This window comes from Xenopus tropicalis, chromosome 2, assembly GCF_000004195.4.
Source record: "Xenopus tropicalis strain Nigerian chromosome 2, UCB_Xtro_10.0, whole genome shotgun sequence".
Classification (NCBI taxonomy): Eukaryota; Metazoa; Chordata; class Amphibia; order Anura; family Pipidae; genus Xenopus; species Xenopus tropicalis.
In genome coordinates, this window is record NC_030678.2 from 171,674,905 (window position 1) to 171,697,534 (window position 22,630).

At 43.2% G+C, this 22,630-nt stretch overlaps 1 protein-coding gene across 12 annotated transcripts in view; it reads right to left on the minus strand.

Moving 5' to 3' along the window:
• Positions 1–22,630, minus strand: part of picalm (phosphatidylinositol binding clathrin assembly protein) — a 59,196-nt gene that overhangs the window by 13,555 nt on the left and 23,011 nt on the right. For 4 of the 12 annotated variants that reach the window (XM_031895761.1, XM_031895763.1, XM_031895764.1 and 1 more), the window contains exons 4-15: positions 20,499–20,601; positions 19,214–19,307; positions 16,242–16,353; positions 15,335–15,441; positions 14,161–14,202; positions 11,081–11,166; positions 9,323–9,446; positions 8,946–9,082; positions 7,365–7,459; positions 4,666–4,812; positions 3,678–3,758; positions 9–119 (exon numbers count right to left, since the gene is read on the minus strand). In XM_031895761.1, coding sequence (XP_031751621.1) covers positions 9–119; positions 3,678–3,758; positions 4,666–4,812; positions 7,365–7,459; positions 8,946–9,082; positions 9,323–9,446; positions 11,081–11,166; positions 14,161–14,202; positions 15,335–15,441; positions 16,242–16,353; positions 19,214–19,307; positions 20,499–20,601 — 1,239 coding nt within the window. 12 annotated transcript variants of the gene reach the window in all.

The following is a 22,630-nucleotide window of genomic DNA, read 5'->3' on the forward strand; positions in this document are numbered from 1 at the left end:
GCACTTACCTGCCGAGTCTACGTTAACACTGGAAGGAGATTTGTTGCCAAACACTGAATCAAAATCAACATTAAGGCCACCGGAGGTCTGTGGTTGAACAGCTAGGGATGGGGTGAACCCTGAAAATAAAATGTCAGGCATCATTTCCCAATCATGTACACACAATAAATAGAGTTTCTGAAAAGGCTACACATGTTCTACTACAAATATAGGACCCGTTATCAAGAATGCTCGGGACCAAGGGTATTCCGGATAAGGGGTCCGTCTGTAATTTGGATCTTCATACCACAAGTCTATTAAAAATAAATAAATAAATAAAACATGAATTCAACTCAATAGGATTATTTTGCCTCCAATAAAGGGTAATTATATCTTAGTTTGGATCAAATACAAAGCACTGTATTTTTACAGAGAAAAAGGAAATCAATTTTAAACATCTGAATTATTTGATTAAAATGGGGTCTATGGGAGACGGGCTTTCCGTAATTCGGAGCTTTCTGGATATCGGGATTCTGGATAAGGGGTCCCATAGCTGTACCTGCACTGGCTTCTTAAAAACTATATCCCCCAACCCCGGGTCATTCCAATTCAGCCTAATAAACCTTATACGGAAATACTTCCACATGGGTGAGAAGGGCCTAAACCTGTTACATTGCACTAAGGGATATGTCTGTAGTCACATAAATGGGAAGGATTGCATTTCACCCAACGCACCAGGGAGAACCTGCCATTCAATGGATCACTACTGGTGCAAGGGCTCACATAAAAATGTGTGTTTTATTCAGATTTATTTAGTAGTGACTGAATATCAGCAGTGAATTGGCAAACTCCCTGTTATATTTACTGCTGAGCTCTCATACTGGGCTTGGGCCAAAGCCTTTCCAGGCAAGCAGGAAGCAATGGCGGCAAGGTTTGTATGAGGGATTAGAGGCAAATAAGCCTAATATCATAAGCACTGGCTGGAGCGGTGCAAAGGGCACGGCTATTGGACTCTGGAAATGTTATTTGTGTATAAAGCTAAAGCCAATGCAGAGAAGCTTTGCAGGGACAAACCCCAATGACCCCCAATGAATTAAAAAGACTTAAGTCAGTCAGTTTGTTGGGGGCAGTTTAATATACCTTAGTAGCTCATTCATTAGTTGTACTATTGTAATTACTACTGCTGACTAGTTATTAAGCCCTGCAGCAGCATCATGGGGCCCCTGCACTTACACAAATGATGTAACTAATGCAAAAACCTATGTTACTTTAAAAGAAACTTATGTATAAATTCTACTGACCCCCCAATTGAAATACTGACTTTTTAGCACATAATTTTTATGAAATACTACTGCCTAGTTATTGGGCCTCACAGCAAGATCACCGGGCACGCACCAGCCCCCCCCCTTCAATATATATATATATATATATATATATATATTTATATATATATATTTATATATATATATATATATATATATATATAGTGAGAGGTGTAATGGAAAGATTATTACTTGGTGTATTTCCACCAGTGTTTAAGGTGGGATACAGGTAGCCTGGTTTTACAGCAGGTAATGCTGTGTTGGAGTAAATCTCCCTTTAGGCTGATGCCACACGAGGCGTAGGGCTGAAATTTTCGGCAAGCAGAATGAATGGGATACGCTTGGGTGCAGGCACATATAGCCGATATACGCATGAAAACGCGAGACTTTGCATTCTCTTGCGTTTTCATGCGTATATCGGCTACATGTGCCTGCACCCAAGCGTATCCCATTCATTCGGGTGCAGGCACAAGTAGCTGGCGTAGGGCTGAATTTTCGGCAAGCGTTTTTCCGCTTGCCGAAAATTTCAGCCCTACACCTCGTGTGGCATCAGCCTTAAGGTTTTGATTTGGCCAGCTGTAGGGAGCTGCCTGATTGGGCTGCAGGTGAGCAGCCAATAAAGAGGGCTGTGTGATTACACAGGGGGGAGTTGGAATTGAACCTTGAGTGAGTGAAGGTCACTCTCAGAGCAGGGCACAGAGCAGGAGGGCTGCCTGTGTTAGGAACTCCCAGAGGGGCTGGGGGTGCCACCTGCCACAGCAGGGAGCAGAGGGAGTTCTGACCAGATGGATGAGTGCTGAGAGGGCTCAGCAAGGCTTAATGTGACGCCTGAGTGTTCCAGAGTGTGGAACCAACCCTGGAAGGTGAGAACCCTGAAGGAGGGACATATCAAAACCCTGAACTGTATATTTATGGACTTATGTTTCTGTTGGGATGAATTGGCCCTGAATAAACCTGAGTTTTGCCTGAAGATGAGGTGTCCCTGTCTCTATGCTCCAGATCCTCTGCCTGCCTGCCTGCCATTGCTAATTCCCCCAAAATTGCGTGTACAGGCATTCAGCATGTCACAATATAAATATATATATATATATAATCTGTTGGTTAAGTATAGTTTTCCTTTAATACAGGAGAGTGGAACGCGCAGGGAAAGGCAGAGCAGAAAAGCACCGGAACCTTCTATTCCTTCACTCACATTGTGGGAAGCTGCTGTATAAGTGAGTATTATCTGTGCCTCAGTAAATTAGACTCATACTGAATCTCAATGTGTAACTTATTGTTTTTGAACACAAATATGAGTTTTAACTTGTCTTCTCCAAGTCCTTATCTAGGTGCCTCATATTTGTACAGACACGTACGGATTCCTGCACTGTGTGTCACTTTGTGTCTGTGTATCCGCTTGTCTGAGGGCTTCTAACCCCTGCAGCATTCTTCTATGGAAGCATTACAAGTCCCTCTTTCCTACTGGAAGTGATAGCCGCAGTGCTATATATAGCTATATATAGCTATATATATATATATATATAGCTATATATATATATATATATATATATATATATATATATATATATATATATATATATATATATATATATATATACACATGTATGAAGGGGGGGGGGGGGAGTAACATGTATATACACACTAATACTGGAAGTCTTGCATTGGTTTGGCCTTATAAGTAGGGATGCACCGAACCCACACAAAGATTTAGCCGAATCCCAATTAACATGTGTTAATTAGGATTGGAAGGGGTTAAAAATCACAGCGAAAATGTTTTCACCTGGCAATTTAACCCTTTCCAAATGCTATTTGGGATTTGGCTGAATCCCGAACCGAATCCGGGATTGGGTGCATCCCCACTTATTAGCAATATGCACATACTCTATATACAGCTCAAGTGTTCTAAATGGGTAAAGGGGCGCTTCACCTTTAATTTAACTTTTAGTATGTTAGAGAATGACCAACTCTAATCAACTTTTCAATTGGTCTTCATTATTTATTTCTAGTAGTTTTTTTTAATTATTTGCCTCCTTCTTCTGCCTCTTTTCAGCTTTCAAATGGGGGTCACTGACCCCTGCAACCAAAACCTATTGCTCTGTGAGGCTCCAGTTTTATTGTTACTTTTTACAACTTGTTTTTCTATTCAGGCCCTTCCCCTATTCATATACCAGTCTCTCATTCAAATCACATTCTGGTTACTAAGCTAGTTTGGACCCTAGCAACCAAATAACTGTTATAACTCCAAACTGGATAGTTGCCGAACAGTTATTGAAATATTTAAAAAACTAAAATAATTAAAAATGAAGACCAATTGCAAATTGTCTCAGAATATTACTCTCTACATCAAACATCTCCACTTTGCCGAGTTATACCTACCTCCATATAGACCAGCTACTGTAGAGGGCTCACTGCGGAAATGGGATGGGTTAGGGTAGCCTTGTGGACCACAGAAAGAATCTGATAAGTTCAGCCAGAAAAAAGCAATAGAAAGGGGTTAGCAAGAGCGAGGAAAAACAAGGCACAGTATATCCCCACTTACAGCACCCGTGTCACCATGGAATACAGGGTAAATACTGTAAATAATTCCCTCTGCCATTTACAATATTATTCTTGAACCAACAAATGTATTTGTAGCTGTAATATTGGGGTGTAGGCGCCATCTCAGTGCATTGTGCCTGAGTCTGAGCTTTCAGCCAGCGCTACACATTAGAACTGCTTTCAGCTAACCTATTGTTTCTCCTACTCCCATGTAACTGGAGGAGTCCCAAGCCGGACTTGGATTTCTTACTATTGAGTGCTATTCTGATACCTACTGGGAGCTGCTATCTTGCTCCCTTCCCATTGTTCTGCTGATTGGCTGCTGGGGGTGAGGGGGGGGGGATATCACTCCAACTTGCAGCGCAGCAGTAAAGTGTGAGTGAAGTTTATCAGAGCACAGGTCACATGGCTGTGGCACCCTGGGAAATGAAGAATATGGCTAGCCCCATGGGAAAAACAGATTACAATGCAGGATTCTGCTGGAGAAGCTCTATTAACTGATGGGCACATGTTTTCCCATGACAGTATTGCTTTAAATCTATTTTTTGAAGTGATACAAGCATAGTAAAACTGTGCCATATCTGTACCCTCTAATACTGCTCTAGAGTTCATTAAGTCCTTCTCCAGCCATATGGAGAATGGGCTGAGGAAATGAGGAAAGGAATTACCAAGCATTTATAAATTTCGATGCCCTCATCTGTCTAACTCCCGGCAACCTTAGCCAGGAGAAATCTCTCTAAACAAACACGGGTGCCATTGGAGCCACGCTGCCTGGCAGTAGTACTGAGCATACTGAGAGGATACAAGCAAGCCCGCAGTACTTTACCAATAAATATTTCATGGCTAGGTGTCTTAGCGGTATAATTAGCTGAGTCGGTAGATACGACAGGTAGCTGGACACCCTCGCTAGCTTTACTGAGGAAAGGATTTAGACTTGGAATGGAATCATCAGCAGCTTCAGAGGTGAAAGGATCTGCGCACGCAATAGAAAGCGGAGAGGTTAGTAGGAGTAGTAGAGACAGAGAAACAACGCAGGCATGCAGTTTGGTCTGATTAGCCAATAGGAATCCCCTCAGTGTAACTCTTTCAGCTCATCTTAATTTTCTTTCTTTGTTTTGTTCTGTAGCTGTTTTGGAACTGCAGTTCCAAAATGGTTGCTAAGGCCACTGATCCCAGAAACGAGTGTTTAGATATGACAAACAGGAGGCCTAAACAGAAAGATTAGTAACAATTTCACCTCTTGTATCGGTTACTGATGTTACTCTGTATGCCCAATGTATGAAACCCACTTATTGTACAGCGCTGCGGGATATGTTGGCGCTTTATAAATAAAAGTTAATAATAAATTAAAACACAGTATTCTAGATCTGCTGCTGGAATCCCAGCCCTAGTAACCCCTGCAGCACATCCCTGGTCCATGAAGAACAAATACTTTCCCTTTTGTGGGAACTTCCCCTGTGTGTGGCCACAGGGCAGAAAGTACCAGGATTTTCTTTTATTGCTCATATCTCATATCACTTCCAGATACTGAATCTACCTTTGCTGAACTAATGTACAAGGTACTTTCCTGTCTATAACTCTGCCTTTGTACACACACAGCGAGTGTCACACAGTGTTATAAAACAGGTTAAAGGAAAACTATACCCCAATCAGCCAATGAGAGTTCTGCCTTTTCCTCCCACACTACTTCCTGTTACAGTTAGAGCTGCATCACTTCCTGTCAGCTGATCTCTGAGGGGGCACACAGCCCATCACTAAATGGCGGCTCAAGGGAAAGGATGTAAAAGGGCAATATTTACTGATATATATATTCCAGTTTGGGGAGATTCTTTAATAGGCCACTTAATATAATATAAACTGTCTGTTGGTTATGTATTCATTCTGGGGGTGTAGTTTCCCTTAGGTATATAATAGCTTATTGTCTTAATCCTGGTAATAGTTAATCAATCTCTTACTAGAGAGAACTTTGTTCAGTATTAGTGCGCTGCGGGCTAGAAAGGGGTTAATGATCCTGCCCTTTGGGAAGGGGTGACAGAGCAACCCCGCGTGCCAATGGTCACTTCCCGTTTAATGCTGCAGTCAGCAAATCAGATAAAGCTTCCTGTTTATTTCAGTTCCAAAGGAAGAAGCGTGAACGGAGGGATTAATGTCTCTGTGGCAGAAACAGGTCCTACCGTACAGTCTGGCGCTGATACAGCTTATATGCTCTATGCTCAAACTCTCACACTCAGAGACTATTACTAGCAGTTGTAGGTGCCCAAACAAAGGCTGCGTTTAGGGCTGAATCGTTAGATAGGGGTAGAATTCCTATTGTTCTACCTCCATATCAGACTATTCAGCCCTGAACGTTAGTAGAGGGTATGAACGACCAATGGTCACAGGAAAGATTGTAATTGTAAGGTGTATGGCCACCTTAAGCCTGGGTAACTACAGACAGAATTAAATGGTGCCCTATTTAAATGCAGCATCGCACTGTACCTGGCAGTGGGTGGGTTAAATACCATTGGTTGCACGAAAGTTCGTTCCCACCCTCCACTGTCATTCAGAGCAAAATCGTCAGATATGGAGGTACACAACAATAGGAATTCTACCTCCTTCTGCCGATACAGCCCTTTGGCGTAGATTTTGCTCAGGTGCCTTCAATGACGTCCAATCAAAATCTTTTAACCTGGCCGATCGACGAGTCGACCAATATCCGTAGCCTTTTGTGATAGCGGTCGCCTCTTCGAGCCGCCATATACGCACCGAATATCGTACAAAACAAGGTTTCCTACAATATCATTGGTGCGTGTATGGCCAGCTTTAAGCAAGTTGAGGTCTGAGGCCCATAGGTGGTGAGAGTGACCAAACCTTTGTCTATTAAAGAGACACCAGCGCTAAATGCAACAACTCCTTGTTTACACCATTAATCCCAAGGCAGCTTTGGCTCCATTGACAAATAAGCACTATTTTCATTTACTAACACCTTACTGCAGGCAAGCAGTACATGCAGTATTTAACCCACTCACTGCCAGGTACAGTGCAATGCTCAGCCTGAACAGGACACACAAGTCTAGGGGACTCTTGGAGGAAAACAAGTGATTGGCTAAGCACCAGTGGGTCTATTTACGGGGCAGGGAGGAGCTTCAATAACATTTGAATAATTTTAATACATTTACATATATGACTATAGCTCCCATGATTCTCGGCTAACCCAGTGGCTGCTGTCCCCAAGCACGTAAGCTTTTTCTGGCACTATGTGGTTTGTGGTTCCCCTTTAAACTGAAAGCAGAAAAAAAATCAACAGGCTCACCTAAGTTTGCAACAGTTACAGAGCCATTACCCTGGGCCGGGGGCAGGCACACCAAGTGGAATTCAGCACAAAACTGCAGATTCAGGCAAAACTCCGATTCGATGCTTGCACCCAGCCCAATGTAATGGGCATTCTCAGCCTGTGTCTATCTGCCCCCACCCGTGGCATTAGCCTTAGATGGATGAAATAGGGTGAGAATAAGGCAAAGGGAGAGAGGGCAGAAGAGGGCTTACCTGCCCAGGAACCTGCTACTTGCGGCACAGCAGAGAGCGGATGAACAGCTGGCTGGAAAGTTGGCTGCATGTCGAGCAGGTCATTGGACAGCTTGCTGAGGAAGTAGGAGACAAGCGTTGCTTTATCTGCTCGAGGGACAGGTCCCATCCCACCCTGCCCAAACACTTTGCCCAACCAGCAGAAAACACAACATGCGCCAGAATAACACCGACATCTGGAGCGTCTGTGTTTTACACCAATGAAATTACAAGTCTCAGATCAGGCTTGGATTCCAAAAAAACAAATACTTCATGCTGTTGGTTGCCCTTTAAAGGAGAAGGGAAGTCATTTTGGCATTTTACTGCCAATAGATTTGCCACATTAGTGCCACATAGAACACCGTATTTATTCTGCAGAAGCCATTACTATACCTGAGCAAACAGCTTTAGAAGATTTCTGCCATTTTAGGTAGCTTCCTTCCTGCAGTCTCTAGCCATTATAGCTGAGATCACACATTCCTAAGGGAGGGGGGGGGAGGAAGTTCTTAGCATTCTGGTGGGAGGGGGAGCAGGAGAGGGGAGAGAGAGATGTGCAGACTCTGGCCTCAGGAAGTTAGGATGTTTCTGAGAGAGGAAGTCAGACACTGGAACATGATGTTTACAAAAAAAGAGACAAGAAATCCTGTGTTTCTTTTGATAGAGGACTCAGTGCACATTACTGTGAGTGCTTATGGCTGTATTTACATAGACCTTATGATAAAGCTTACTGAGATTTTACCTTTCCTTCTCCTTTTAATTGCCGTTAAAAAAAATAAATCTAAATCCGTTCCAAATCATGGCTAATGTCCCAGGGAGAGATTAGTCACTGCGACTTTTAAAAAGCGCGTTCCAGCGACAATTCGCTTGTTTTATCTCTACATATAGAAGAATATAGATGGCCAGTACCTAAACCAACAATGCTTCTTCAAATCGCTTATCGCTCCGAATCGCTATGAGACCCTTTTTTGAGCAATGTTACAAAGAAAGCACTGTCATTCAAACCTACTGGAATCGCTGAAAGTAAAACCCACTAGGAAAAGACGAGCAAAGGAACTTGCTTTTTAAAAATCAAAGTGATTAAATCTCCCCATGGGATATTGGCCTAAAGGCAAAGGCATTTTATTGCCAATAGATTCACCACAACAGTGCAAGCTAGAAAGCAGAAAGCTTCACCATAGTCGAGTAACAGCCCTAGTATCTCCATCTGTGTGTTTAAGATAGCAGCTGCCATTTTAGCTTGGTCTCAGTAGCTTCTGTGCTGCAGCTCTGCCTGGTAGCGAATATTGATGGGAGGGGAGGAAGAAAGGGGAGGGAGAGAGGAGCAAATAGAGCAGACTCATGCCCCTGCACTGAAGGATCTTTCTGAGAGCAGAAAGTCTGACACAGAAGAACATGTTGACAAAAAATGAAACAAGAAATCCTGTGTTTCTTTTGATAGAGGACTCTCAGTGCTTATGGCTGTATTAACAGACCTTTCTTACAAAGCTTTTTACCTTTCCTTCTCCTTTAATGAAACAATCTATAATCATTATTTTCTTCCAATGTGAGTTAGAAAGCTGGTACCTGTTTAGAGAAGTAGGGGTTGCAAACATATCGATAGCTGCCGTGGTATTTATACTGCCCGCTGTGGAGGACACTGGGGAGGAGGCGGTTGTGGAGGTGCTGTGAGGTTTCTTTGAAAGCTCTTTGACGCGCTGTTCCTGGGACACAGGAAAAAAGTGAATGGAAGAAAATATCCCGTAATCTCAGTCAGAAGCAGTCACACAGTATCCCAGATAGTACAAGGGAGGCACAGATTCATTATGTCCAGCAGGGAATGCTGGGAGCTCAGGTTCCTAACATCTATAGGGCCCCAGCTTGCCCATCACTGCACCTCTAATCCTAGCTCAGCCCAAATTCAATAGGGCCACAGGGGCCACATGATGGCCGACGCACCTTACCTTTAAAGCTTTCAAACGTGCCTGCTCTTCCTCCAGAGCCGCTTGTTTTTCCCTTTCGTCCACCCTGGTGAGCGACAGGCTCGTGGTTGCAAGTGATGAGACTGCATTTGAGAGAGTTGTTGCCCTATATTAAACATATGTAAACAATTACCCCTGGATGGCAGAGAACTGTCACACAGTGTCACTTACACTTTATACACACACTATTGAGTTATGGCTATTTATATAGCAACAAATACTACTAGGAAACATTGGTCCTGTCTGTAGTTAAAGATCACAATCAGTCCTGCCCTGCTTTATGGCTGAGATTCTAGCTATCTGTATAACAGAGCATTCTGTCACAGTGGCACAGATCCTATCTGATCCCCCCATTGTAAGCAGCAGTCCTGCCCTGCTTTATGGCTGAGATTCTAGCTATCTGTATAACAGAGCATTCTGTCACAGTGGCACAGATCCTATCTGATCCGCCCCCCCCCCCCCTTTCCTTCTACCATGAAAAGAAATCAATAGCCAAGAACACTGCCCACTATTCCTCTGTTTGCAAATAACCAGCCATACAAGAGCTCCGAAAGCTAAAATCAATTAGAATTCATGCATATTTCATAGAATTCCTTGGCAAAAATTCCACAGTGTGTTTTAAGCCAAGCGGGAAGGAGATACGTGGCTTCCTTTCAGCACTCCCTTCTGCAACATCCATCTAGGATTTAATGGATTTCAGCAGTCATTTTCCTGCTGGAGATGAATATTTTATCGGGTTATATAGGCAAGAAGGTAAGCGTAGAATGGGTACTGCAAATCAGCCGTGGCCTATCCCGGCAGTAGTGCTAAAAGGCAAGTCTTAATACAGGGATGACTATTACTGTCATGGGAAAACATGTTTGTTACAAACCCCATCAGTTAATAGAGCTTCTCCAGCAGAATCCTGCATTGTAATCTGTTTTTCCCATGGGGCTAGCCATATTCTTCATTTCCCAGGGTGCCACAGCCATGTGACCTGTGCTCTGATAAACTTCACTCACACTTTACTGCTGCGCTGCAAGTTGGAGTGATATCCCCCCCCCCTCACCCCCAGCAGCCGATCAGCAGAACAATGGGAAGGGAGCAAGATAGCAGCTCCCAGTAGGTATCAGAATAGCACTCAATAGTAAGAAATCCAAGTCCGGCTTGGGACTCCTCCAGTTACATGGGAGTAGGAGAAACAATAGGTTAGCTGAAAGCAGTTCTAATGTGTAGCGCTGGCTGAAAGCTCAGACTCAGGCACACTTTACTGCTGCGCTGCAAGTTAGAGTGATATCCCCCCCCCAGCAGCCGATCAGCAGAACAATGGGAAGGGAGCAAGATAGCAGCTCCCAGTAGGTATCAGAATAGCACTCAATAGTAAGAAATCCAAGTCCGGCTTGGGACTCCTCCAGTTACATGGGAGTAGGAGAAACAATAGGTTAGCTGAAAGCAGTTCTAATGTGTAGCGCTGGCTGAAAGCTCAGACTCAGGCACAATGCACTGAGATGGCGCCTACACACCAATATTACCATTACAACGTCACCGCTGGGCAGTTTTACACTATGGAGCCATTTGAGGGGCTGCAGAACAAAGAGCCAGGGAACCTGCTAATCCTGCTTCTACTTGAAAAGGAACAATATTTTCCCTGTGGGATATGGCGGCATACAATAAACTGTTAGCGGGTAGGAACATGAGGAAAGGGTGGGCCATGTACACTCTCAGCTAGGATTCTGGTGCCTCAGTGTTGCATACACATACCTGCTCGCTGCTGTCGAGTCTTTGATTTTCTTCCCTTCCAGCGAGGCTAAATGTTGTTCCAAAGCATCAAGTAGACTGCTAGGAGCCTGCAAAGACAGGAAGTCTAACCATATTATAGCAATAAAACCCCCTAGCACCCATTTATTTCATATTAGCAAGCAAAATATCAATTTGCAAATCTAATGTGTGCTATTAGTGGCACTGCGTTCTATCCAGAAATATTCCCATAAGGATATTAGCAGTCACTGAGGGGTTCTGTGCCCATATAAAGGCACAAGGCTGCAGGCTGAGTTATACAGGGAACTCTGAGTATCACTCATGTATTATAAGGGATAATGTACCCCCTACTGTAAATGATAAGGATATTAGCAGTCACTGAGGGGTTCTGTGCCCATATAAAGGCACAAGGCTGCAGGCTGAGTTATACAGGGAACTCTGAGTATCACTCATGTATTATAAGGGATAATGTACCCCCTACTGTAAATGATAAGGATATTAGCAGTCACTGAGGGGTTCTGTGCCCATATAAAGGCACAAGGCTGCAGGCTGAGTTATACAGGGAACTCTGAGTATCACTCATGTATTATAAGGGATAATGTACCCCTACTGTAAATGATAAGGATATTAGCAGTCACTGAGGGGTTCTGTGCCCATATAAAGGCACAAGGCTGCAGGCTGAGTTATACAGGGAACTCTGAGTATCACTCATGTATTATAAGGGATAATGTACCCCCTACTGTAAATGATAAGGATATTAGCAGTCACTGAGGGGTTCTGTGCCCATATAAAGGCACAAGGCTGCAGGCTGAGTTATACAGGGAACTCTGAGTATCACTCATGTATTATAAGGGATAATGTACCCCCTACTGTAAATGATAAGGATATTAGCAGTCACTGAGGGGTTCTGTGCCCCCCATATAAAGGCACAAGGCTGCAGGCTGAGTTATACAGGGAACTCTGAGTATCACTCATGTATTATAAGGGATAATGTACCCCCTACTGTAAATGATAAGGATATTAGCAGTCACTGAGGGGTTCTGTGCCCATATAAAGGCACAAGGCTGCAGGCTGAGTTATACAGGGAACTCTGAGTATCACTCATGTATTATAAGGGATAATGTACCCCCTACTGTAAATGATAAGGATATTAGCAGTCACTGAGGGGTTCTGTGCCCCCCATATAAAGGCACAAGGCTGCAGGCTGAGTTATACAGGGAACTCTGAGTATCACTCATGTATTATAAGGGATAATGTACCCCCTACTGTAAATGATAAGGATATTAGCAGTCACTGAGGGGTTCTGTGCCCCCCATATAAAGGCACAAGGCTGCAGGCTGAGTTATACAGGGAACTCTGAGTATCACTCATGTATTATAAGGGATAATGTACCCCCTACTGTAAATGATAAGGATATTAGCAGTCACTGAGGGGTTCTGTGCCCATATAAAGGCACAAGGCTGCAGGCTGAGTTATACAGGGAACTCTGAGTATCACTCATGTATTATAAGGGATAATGTACCCCTACTGTATGTAGCATCTGACATGGGAAGATGCTGTTTATAAGGATATGATTATATATATACAGCGCACGGGGTAATACCCACAGGGCAGACTATAGATCAATCTGAACAACCAGCAGCTTTGCCTTCCACACTATGTTTCTGAGGTTCCATAACAGATTGGTGAACACTAATTAATCCCAGCCTACGAGTTCCTGCCAAAAGCGAACATTAGGGATTAGAGGTTCCAGCTGAGGAGTGGGGAATGAATGGCCGCCTCCTGCCTGCTAAATATCTGGAATTCCTTCCAATATATTCTGCTCTAAATGTGCGTTTAATGGAATTGTAGGGATACTGACAGTATTCTATAGATCTCAGGACCATACAAACAGCTTTCCAGGACACATATATACAGGTTTTCCCTTGGGCCCAATACACAAGTGTTGGTTTAGACCCTCTCTGCCTGGAAACACATCAGAGCAGTATTAATGGGTAAAACATCTTCACTTGCTCCGCCATTTGCTGCCTGTGCAGCTGTAAAGCAGCCATTTGGGCAGATACTCCAAAAATGTTCTGTATGTGCTGGCCGGGCCGCTGGTGAGGGAGAATGGGATCCAGAAGGCATTCCTGCGCTTGGCTACACAGTGCATTATGGGAGCACTTTACTAGCAATCTATTAGCAGATCTAAAAATTTCTTAGAAAAATATTTTCCCATGAACCTTGTTAGTCCTTTATCCCTCTGCTCGTCAGTCAGGGCCAGCCTGTAGCAGATAAGGAGAGATATGCACGCAGCAAAGGGCATTTATTTGCCAGCATTTGGAACATACAGGTACTAGCATGGCCATAGCAAGGTCATGGGAAAATCCCAGCCCTAAATATACTGAACCGTAACCCCCAAAAGGAGAGGCACAGTCATGGAAACACAGGATATAATAATAAAGGGGAATCATTTTCCATACGCACATATAGTAAGGAAGAAAAGCTTTATATGAGGTGCTGGTAGCATGTCAGACGTCACCCATAGGAATAAATACTAATATGCAGCAGGAATTATACTTTGTAATCCTTTAATATGAAGATTATCCACACAGAGCAATGCCAAATAATCACCGTATTTGCTCTTCATGCTGCTACACCTAAGCATAAATAACATGGCAGCTCCTGTGTTTGTGCAGTGATGGGTTTAATGGAAACAATATGGCAGCTCCCATCCATCACACACACACACCTATCAACAGGGCTGCCATCAGGAAAGAAGGGGGCCCCATGCAACTAAGTAAGTAGTCAAGATTAACCCTCTGGTTACCTGGGTAGAGGGCCCTGCCAACAAATATAAGTCCCCAACCCCCCCCAATGTCCCACCCATGCTCCCCACAAACCCCACCCATGCTCCCCACAAACCCCACCCATGCTCCCCACAAACCCCACCCATGCTCCCCACAAACCCCACCCATGCTCCCCACAAACCCCACCCATGCTCCCCACAAACCCCACCCATGCTCCCCACAAACCCCACCCATGCTCCCCACAAACTCCCACCCAAGCCCATAATTGCAGTTACACAGGCTTTTGTTGCTCACCTGAGAGAGATCAGGTATATCTCCTCGATCGATCCCAACTTGCTGAAATTACAAACAACACTAAATGAGTTTAAAATATAAGAACATACAAGTGTGAAGCCACAGTGGTTCCTGTTGCAGGTTCAGGCCTTCCAGCTTTCCAATAGGGGTCACTGACCCCGGCAGCCAAACACTGTTGCTCTGTGAGGCTACAATTGTATTGTTATTGTTACTCTGTAATAGTTATCTTTCTATTTAGGCCCCCTTTTATTCACATTCCTATCTCTCTTTCAAACCACTGGCTGGTTGCTAGGTTAAACCAGACCCCAGCAACCAGATAGCTGTTGAAATTCTAAACTAAACGCTGCAGCACTAAATAATTCAAAAAATAAAAAATGAAGACCAATTGCAAATGGTCTCAGAATAGCATTCTCTGCACCAAAGTTTATTTCAAGGTGACCTGCTATTTGTCCGTTTTCCCCTCCATACTCAAGTGGTGACCATGGCAACGGCCAACTTTTTAGTTTTCCATAAACAGGTAGTGTAGCCTGGCACAGAGTCTGCCATTTGTACGGTTATTGCTAACGTTGCTCCCATAAACAAACCCGGTAAGATATACAAAAGCAAACATTCCGATGCACAGAAAGCCGCACACCATAATAGGGAACATTATGAATATAATAGCAGGCTTATAAATAGCGGGGCCGTGGGCGCCAAACACAGGCAGCCATATGCAATGGCCATGATTCCCCGATGAGTCGCAGGGACACAGGAAACTGCCGGTTACTGCCAAGTACTCCCAGTATTTCCCTTAAAGGGGCAGTGCAGCTTAAAGTTACCGCTTAGTAAGTTATAGAATGGCCTACTCCTAGCAACTTTTTTTAATCGGTCTTACATTTTCTAATTTGCTTTCTTGTCTCTCTTTCGATCTTTGTAATAGGGGGTCACTGACCCCCTCAGCCAAAACTATTGCTCTGTGAGGCTCCAGTTTTATTGTTACTTTTTATTCCTCATCTTTCTTTTCAGCCCCCTTATCTTTCTTTTCATATTCCAGTCTCTCAAATAAAATGCTGCCTGTATATTGGGGTAAAAAGCTAAATAATTCAAAAACCAAAACAAATAAAAAAAATGAAGACCAACTGCAAATAACTTATTGAACTAAATAAAGCCTTCCCAAGAATTTTACTAGACTCACCTCTGCTACTTTCAGGAATTCGGAAATCCGGGTCATCCGTGTCAGGAATTTCTTATAGATATCGAGGCCTTCTTTACACTGATTTTTCTTCATGTCAAAATATTTTTCTAGAGACAGAAAACAGCCTCGTTACATCAACCTCACTAATAAGGGGCAATTACAATAACAATTTCACAGAAACCCCTAATATCCCTATCCCTGTAATCTGTTCCTTCAAACAGTAGGAATAAATCCCATGTTTATAGGCTGAAATCCAGCTGCAAAACTGTTCTACTCTTTCTGCATCATTTGTAATCCTGGCAGGGGAGGAGGGACTAAACCACTGATGTTACAGATTGTAACAACTTCCCCACAGCTTACAGACAGCATGCAGGAACTACATAACCCACAATGCATTGCACTGGGATGTTCCTTTCCTTATTGACATCACGTGTGCAGCAGGGAATTGTGGGATTGGGAGGAGGCAGGCTGAGGGGAGGGGACTACTGTTACATTTTATTTGAGTCACAAAGTAGCCAGCCAGAACAGCAGGGGAACAGAGGGCGGGGCTTAGGGAACAGGGGGCGGGGCTTAGGGAACTGTTCCAAACCACAATATTACATTAAACTAGGGATGCATTGAATTTTTTGGATCCCGCCGAACCTCCGAATCCTTCTGGAAGGGTTAAATTTTGTTGTGCGTGCAAAAAAAGTTCAAGTTCCGTGTTTACATGACCAAAAGTCACATGATTTCAGTTTGAACCGAACTAAATACTGGATTCATTATTCAGTGCATCTCTACATTAATCATCATTAAAAGGCTGCATATTTTTAACTGCTGTATATGTATAAGTTGTGTTTGGCTTAAGTTCCCCTTTAAACGATGAAACCCAAGATGCATACAGCACCCACACGTTACTCATACTCACCTAACAAATTAATTATCCCTTCATTGTATGCAGCAAACAGTCGTATGGCATCTTTGAAGAGGAGCATAAAGGCAGCATTAATTACCCCGTTTGTCAGCTCGTTGGCATTAACCTAGAGGGACAGAACAAGGAAATGCATGAAGGCACCGTGTCATCTGTTAGTATGATGTACAGAGTAATATTCTCAGGCAATTTGCAATTGGTCTTCATTTTTTATTATTTGTAGTTTTTTTTTTTTTTTTTTTTAATTATTTCAATTATTGTTCAACAACTCTCCAGTTTGGAGATGTAACAGCTATTGGGTTGCTAGGGTGCAAATTACCTTAGTAACCAGGGAGTGGCTTGAGAGAGTGACTGGTATATGAATAGGAGAGGGCTGAGTAGAAAGGTAAGTAATAAAAAGTAACAATAAAACTGGAGCCTCACAGAGCAATCGTTTTTTGGCTGCCGGGGTCAGTGACCCAAATTTGAAATGTGGAAAGAATCAGAAGGTGACGGCAAATAATTGAAAAAAACTGAAATAAATAAATAATGAAGACCTATTGAAAAGTTGCTCGGTATTGGTCACTCTAGCATATTAAAGTTAAATTAAAGGTAAATTCCCTTAAATGGGGCCTATATTGACATTGCATTTGAAGCCTTGCAGTTCAGCAATCTCCTTCTTACCCGCGCACCAATGAGCTGTTACTGGAGCAAACGAGACACAAGACTAGAAAGTAGTTCCACAGCAGCGTCTGGAGAAGGTTGCGAGACAAAGCCCTATGGGGTATCCCTTTGTATATGGGGGACACAATTAGGGATGCACCGAACACCTTTTTTGGTTTAGCCGAACTCCTGAACCCACCCTGAAGGATTGGTCCGAATACCGAACTGAATTCGAAACCTAAAAACTAAGATCTTTTTCCTTCGAGGAACGCCACAATATCACCCCAGGGGCCCCCCTTCTAGCAAGCTGTGTATTCCCCAGGGGGTGCAGCTCGGACTCGGCCAGCAGGCTTGCACTCACAGGCTGACCGGCCATTTGACTGTAGCTGGGGGGGTTATTAGGCAGCTCCCAGTATGGGTGGGTGTCGCTGCTCAGACTCCCCTGGGTGCCTTGCACCAAAGCAAGAGATTGCAGTAACATTACCTTGGCTTTTCATTGGCACTGAGTGGAAATGTACAATAAGGAACACAAAGTAAGGACAGGATCCGTTCAGGTGTAAGTTGAAAGAGCTGTTATTTTCCTACTTAATAGAGTCTGTCTCCTGTTATCTCTGCACTGTAACCACATTAATAAAGCCACCAGTCTATGGAGTAGGAGCTGCTCCTGGGGGAGGCCACGTCTCACTGATTACAATCAAAAGGTTTTTGTAAACAAACAAAAAAAAATTACATGAGGCACCGGCATAATAAATAAAAGCTAATCTGCAAATCCAATGTTAAAGTGGGCCAATAAAAGCTGTTGGCTTGGCTTCTCCATGCAGTCTGCAGCTTATTGGTCCATGAATTGTGCCAGGTATCTACCGGGCAGGTTTTAAATACCATTTTTCAGTATGTTAAAGTGACACTGTCATGATATTTATGGGGCACTATTTATTTCTAAATGACACTGTTACACAGCAAATAATTCCCTTTGCCATTTAACCCTTTATTCTTGAACCAACAAATGTATTTGTAGCTGTAATATTGGTGTGTAGGCGCCATCTCAGTGCATTGTGCCTGAGTCTGAGCTTTCAGCCAGCGCTACACATTAGAACTGCTTTCAGCTAACCTATTGTTTCTCCTACTCCCATGTAACTGGAGGAGTCCCAAGCCGGACTTGGATTTCTTACTATTGAGTGCTATTCTGATACCTACTGGGAGCTGCTATCTTGCTCCCTTCCCATTGTTCTGCTGATCGGCTGCTGGGGGTGAGGGGGTGAGATATCACTCCAACTTGCAGCGCAGCAGTAAAGTGTGCCTGAGTCTGAGCTTTCAGCCAGCGCTACACATTAGAACTGCTTTCAGCTAACCTATTGTTTCTCCTACTCCCATGTAACTGGAGGAGTCCCAAGCCGGACTTGGATTTCTTACTATTGAGTGCTATTCTGATACCTACTGGGAGCTGCTATCTTGCTCCCTTCCCATTGTTCTGCTGATCGGCTGCTGGGAATGAGGGGGGGGGGGGGGGGATATCACTCCAACTTGCAGCGCAGCAGTAAAGTGTGCCTGAGTCTGAGCTTTCAGCCAGCGCTACACATTAGAACTGCTTTCAGCTAACCTATTGTTTCTCCTACTCCCATGTAACTGGAGGAGTCCCAAGCCGGACTTGGATTTCTTACTATTGAGTGCTATTCTGATACCTACTGGGAGCTGCTATCTTGCTCCCTTCCCATTGTTCTGCTGATCGGCTGCTGGGAATGAGGGGGGGGGGGGGGATATCACTCCAACTTGCAGCGCAGCAGTAAAGTGTGCCTGAGTCTGAGCTTTCAGAAAGAGCCAGCGCTACACATTAGAACTGCTTTCAGCTAACCTATTGTTTCTCCTACTCCCATGTAACTGGAGGAGTCCCAAGCCGGACTTGGATTTCTTACTATTGAGTGCTATTCTGATACCTACTGGGAGCTGCTATCTTGCTCCCTTCCCATTGTTCTGCTGATCGGCTGCTGGGGGTGAGGGGGGGATATCAGCCCCATGGGAAAAACAGATTACAATGCAGGATTCTGCTGGGGAAGCTCTATTAACTGATGGGTTTTGAAAAAATGTTTTCCCATGAGAGTGTTCCTTTACAAAGTGCTTAGAGATGCAGTCCAGAAACATCTGGGTATCCAAGGTTAAGAATCAGGATGTTACATAAATAAACGGTGTGTGTGCAGGCACTCAGTGTACCTATTCACCAGGCCGGGTAAGGGAACAACATCAGACAGTAGAATAAATACCAGGTCCCATAGGGGACTGAGCAGATGTATGGAGGACCCGGGGACCTTGAGACAAATGAGTAAAATACTTACATTGAAATCAAGCAGCGCGTCCATTTGGTTCTGTATAATGGGCATTGTCTTTAGTAGCTTTTCTGTACTCATTGTCCTCATCACTCCATCAGTCCTGGAAGGAAAAAAAAATTTAAAACCATCAGTCTAAATTTTCTGATACAATGAAATTTCAAGGCCCAATATAATGATGGTCTTTTTGGTCAATATTAAAATATAGGGGGGTCCTGTATCAACCACTTCCCAAACTACACAATTCTATGAAAGCAATGCTTTATGGGATCTATTATCCGGAAGGCTAAAAACCCAATATGGACGGATGAAGCTTAATTACAATCATGCATACAAGCTCACAAAACCTTTGCCTGTGAGCTCAGAATGTTCTTCTATTATTGTTATTTCTAATTGCTTATCTTTATATTCAGTATCTCTCCTATTCCAGTCTCTCGTTCAAACCAATGCCTGGTTGTTAAGGTAAACATGACCCTAGCAGCCAGATAGCTGCTGAAATTCCAAATGAAAAACCACAAAAAAGAAAATGTTTTGCAACTTGTCTCAGAATCTCAATGTCTGTGTCATACAAAAAGTTAACTGAAAGATGAATAACCCCTTTAAGGTGAAGACACACAGAGCTACTAAGTAGCAGCTACTTGTCACAGTTACTAAACTCCAGAAAATCCCCTGCCATAGACAATACTGAGAATTGCCTCTGCTAAACACACGTAGAGACAATTATCAGTAAAATGATCAGCATTCTCTGTTTTGGTAGCCATGACAAGTAGCTGCCACTAGTAGCTCTGTGTGCCTTCACCCTTAAGGCAATGGGATTGCTGGGCACCCACTGTGACCTACAGCACTTATATTTGCCTATTTGTGTCTGTAAGTTACCCTCCCATATAGATTGTAAGCTCTACGGGGCAGGGACCTCCTTCCTCTTGTGTCTTTGACTCTTAACTTATTGCAACTGTATCTTGTATTTATTTGTATTTATAGTTATACTTTGTATTTATCTATTATTATCTTAATAACCCCCTGTTTGTCTTAATGTATTCTACTGTACAGCGCTGGGTACATAAGTAGCACTTTATAAATAAACATATACACACATACATACATACTTCCATAAAGTACTAGCAACCTGAATCCCTATGTTCCACCGGCACTGCAGGCCAACTGTAGTGTTACTGTCACTTTAAATGGTTTTATCTCTCTTACAGCACAGGGTATCCATATACTAAACTATCACAGCATGGATTCAAGTTACACATAGGTAAAAAGGTAACGGAAATAATAATAAAATCCTTACCCTCTTTTTACTTTGGTGAAATCAAAAGCAACTTGTCTGTAGGAAACTGCCTTTTCATTCAAGTACCGACTGTATCGCCTAATAAACGTAGACATGTCGTATCCTAGGGGAAGAGAAGCCCTGTATTTAGTGTACGGCACACAGTATTATTGTATATTGTTATCAGTAACAATAATTCACATTCTATATATTATATATAAAAAAAAAAATTAAGGGCTGATTGAGAGGACTGCTCACTATAACTGTTCAAAATACACAACTTTATTTGGTACGGGACGGACAGTTGCATCATGTGATCACTTGCAGTTATTATGCAAGAAATGCACTTTATTTGCTTAAGGAAAGATCCCTGCACCTGTAAAAGGCATGGTATTCGGCTGCCATTACTTGTGGCAGGGACCCAACCACTGCTAGATGCATGGAGTGAGCACTAACATTCAGCCTGAAATTGTAGGATATCAATTTATAATATATAAGTCATAAAAATAAAAAAATCAGACCAGGTTTTGGCCATTGGATAATCCCCAGGCAACAATTGTATGAAAAGTCATGCCCCAGAAATGCACTGTAGGTCCCCCATGGATATTGTCAGATACACAATACATGTGCAGTAGTGATGTGGGGGCCGGCCCAACTTCCGTAGGTTTGCCTCTGCACAAGATTTCCGGGTTGCGGGTGGTTTTGGTTCTACTTGCTCTCCCCACTGGCGACGTGTTATGCAGATATCTCAGAGTATAAACAAGGAGGCATCTCCAGATGAAGTGCAAATGACTGATCAACAAAAATCTCCTTCAACACTGTCAGCTTCCCAGTTCCGGCTCTCTTATTTATAGGTGCATGCCGCCCCTGCCCCTCCCCTTTTGTGACATCAGCAGTGGGTGGGTCAGGCGCGGGTCTATAAATAGAGGGGACTAGCCGGTTTAAGGTCAAGTGTGCGTTGAGAAAATCTTGACCCTGCACATCACAAATGGGCAGATATCGTTATCCGACCAAAATGTTCTGTTCGATTGACTCAACGACCAATCGCTATGGTATGAAAAGTATCAGGTCGATAATTCAGAGGAATGTTACGCCTCCTACGTAGATTTATGCTATCGTAATATCAAGTTCAGTTTATATGTACTGTTTTAGAGATAAAGAATCAGTCAAATCAAAGAATTATACAGCATGGGAAAATGATGGGAAACTTTATATATTAGGGAACTTTCTGGATAAGAGGTCTCCTGATCCCATACATTATACCCAAGGGATTTTCTGCTTCTCAGCTGATAGCATGTGAATATTATCTATTTCAGATAACAGAAAGCCATTTAGCTTTATGGTTTCCTGACTGCTAATTGCAGGTAACACTAATCATGTACATAGTTAAACCGCAGAGTGGTTAATGGGTTAAACATCCTGCCCATTTATAACTGCAATGGAAGAGAGTACTGACAGAAAATAGCAAATCAATATTACAATGGCAACTCCACAGAACTGGGAATAATCTCAAGGGAAAACCCATTAACACCTCAGTAACACTCCGTAACTGCAGCTGAATTGAGTTTATTTTGATGCTTAATTAAACAACCATTCATACTCTGCCCGCTGCTCAGCACAATATATAGTACTGCCTGGGCTCTAGCCTCTATATAAGGCCCCCGGGGGTCACATAAAAATGCATGGAGGATCTAAACAATTGCCTCCCATCTCTGTTCCAGCAGATCTTCCCAACAGCCAGTTCTGTGGATACCCTACAGAGCACTAAGCAGGACAGACAAGGATTTCAGGGAAATGGGATTGTTCCTATTATAAACAGAGCCAGATAAACACTCTGTGTGTGAATCAATTTAAAATGTATTTGTAATATATTACATTAAAACACTGAATAAAACAGGCTCTCTTATTCCTCAAGATCCATTAATTATCCCATTGCTTATTCTGCCCTGATTTACTGGCTCGGCTTGTAGTTTTAGCCCTGCCCAATCAGACACTGTCCCAGGCTGGCTGCCCTATCACCTACCATAGCCCTCCTACTGTGTTATAATACTATAAAGATGCAAAAGTGGGACATATCTTGAGTATCTCTCTCTATGGCTCACTATAAAGCCACTATAGAAGGGATATCTCGCGTCAGAGCATGTAGCAAAAGA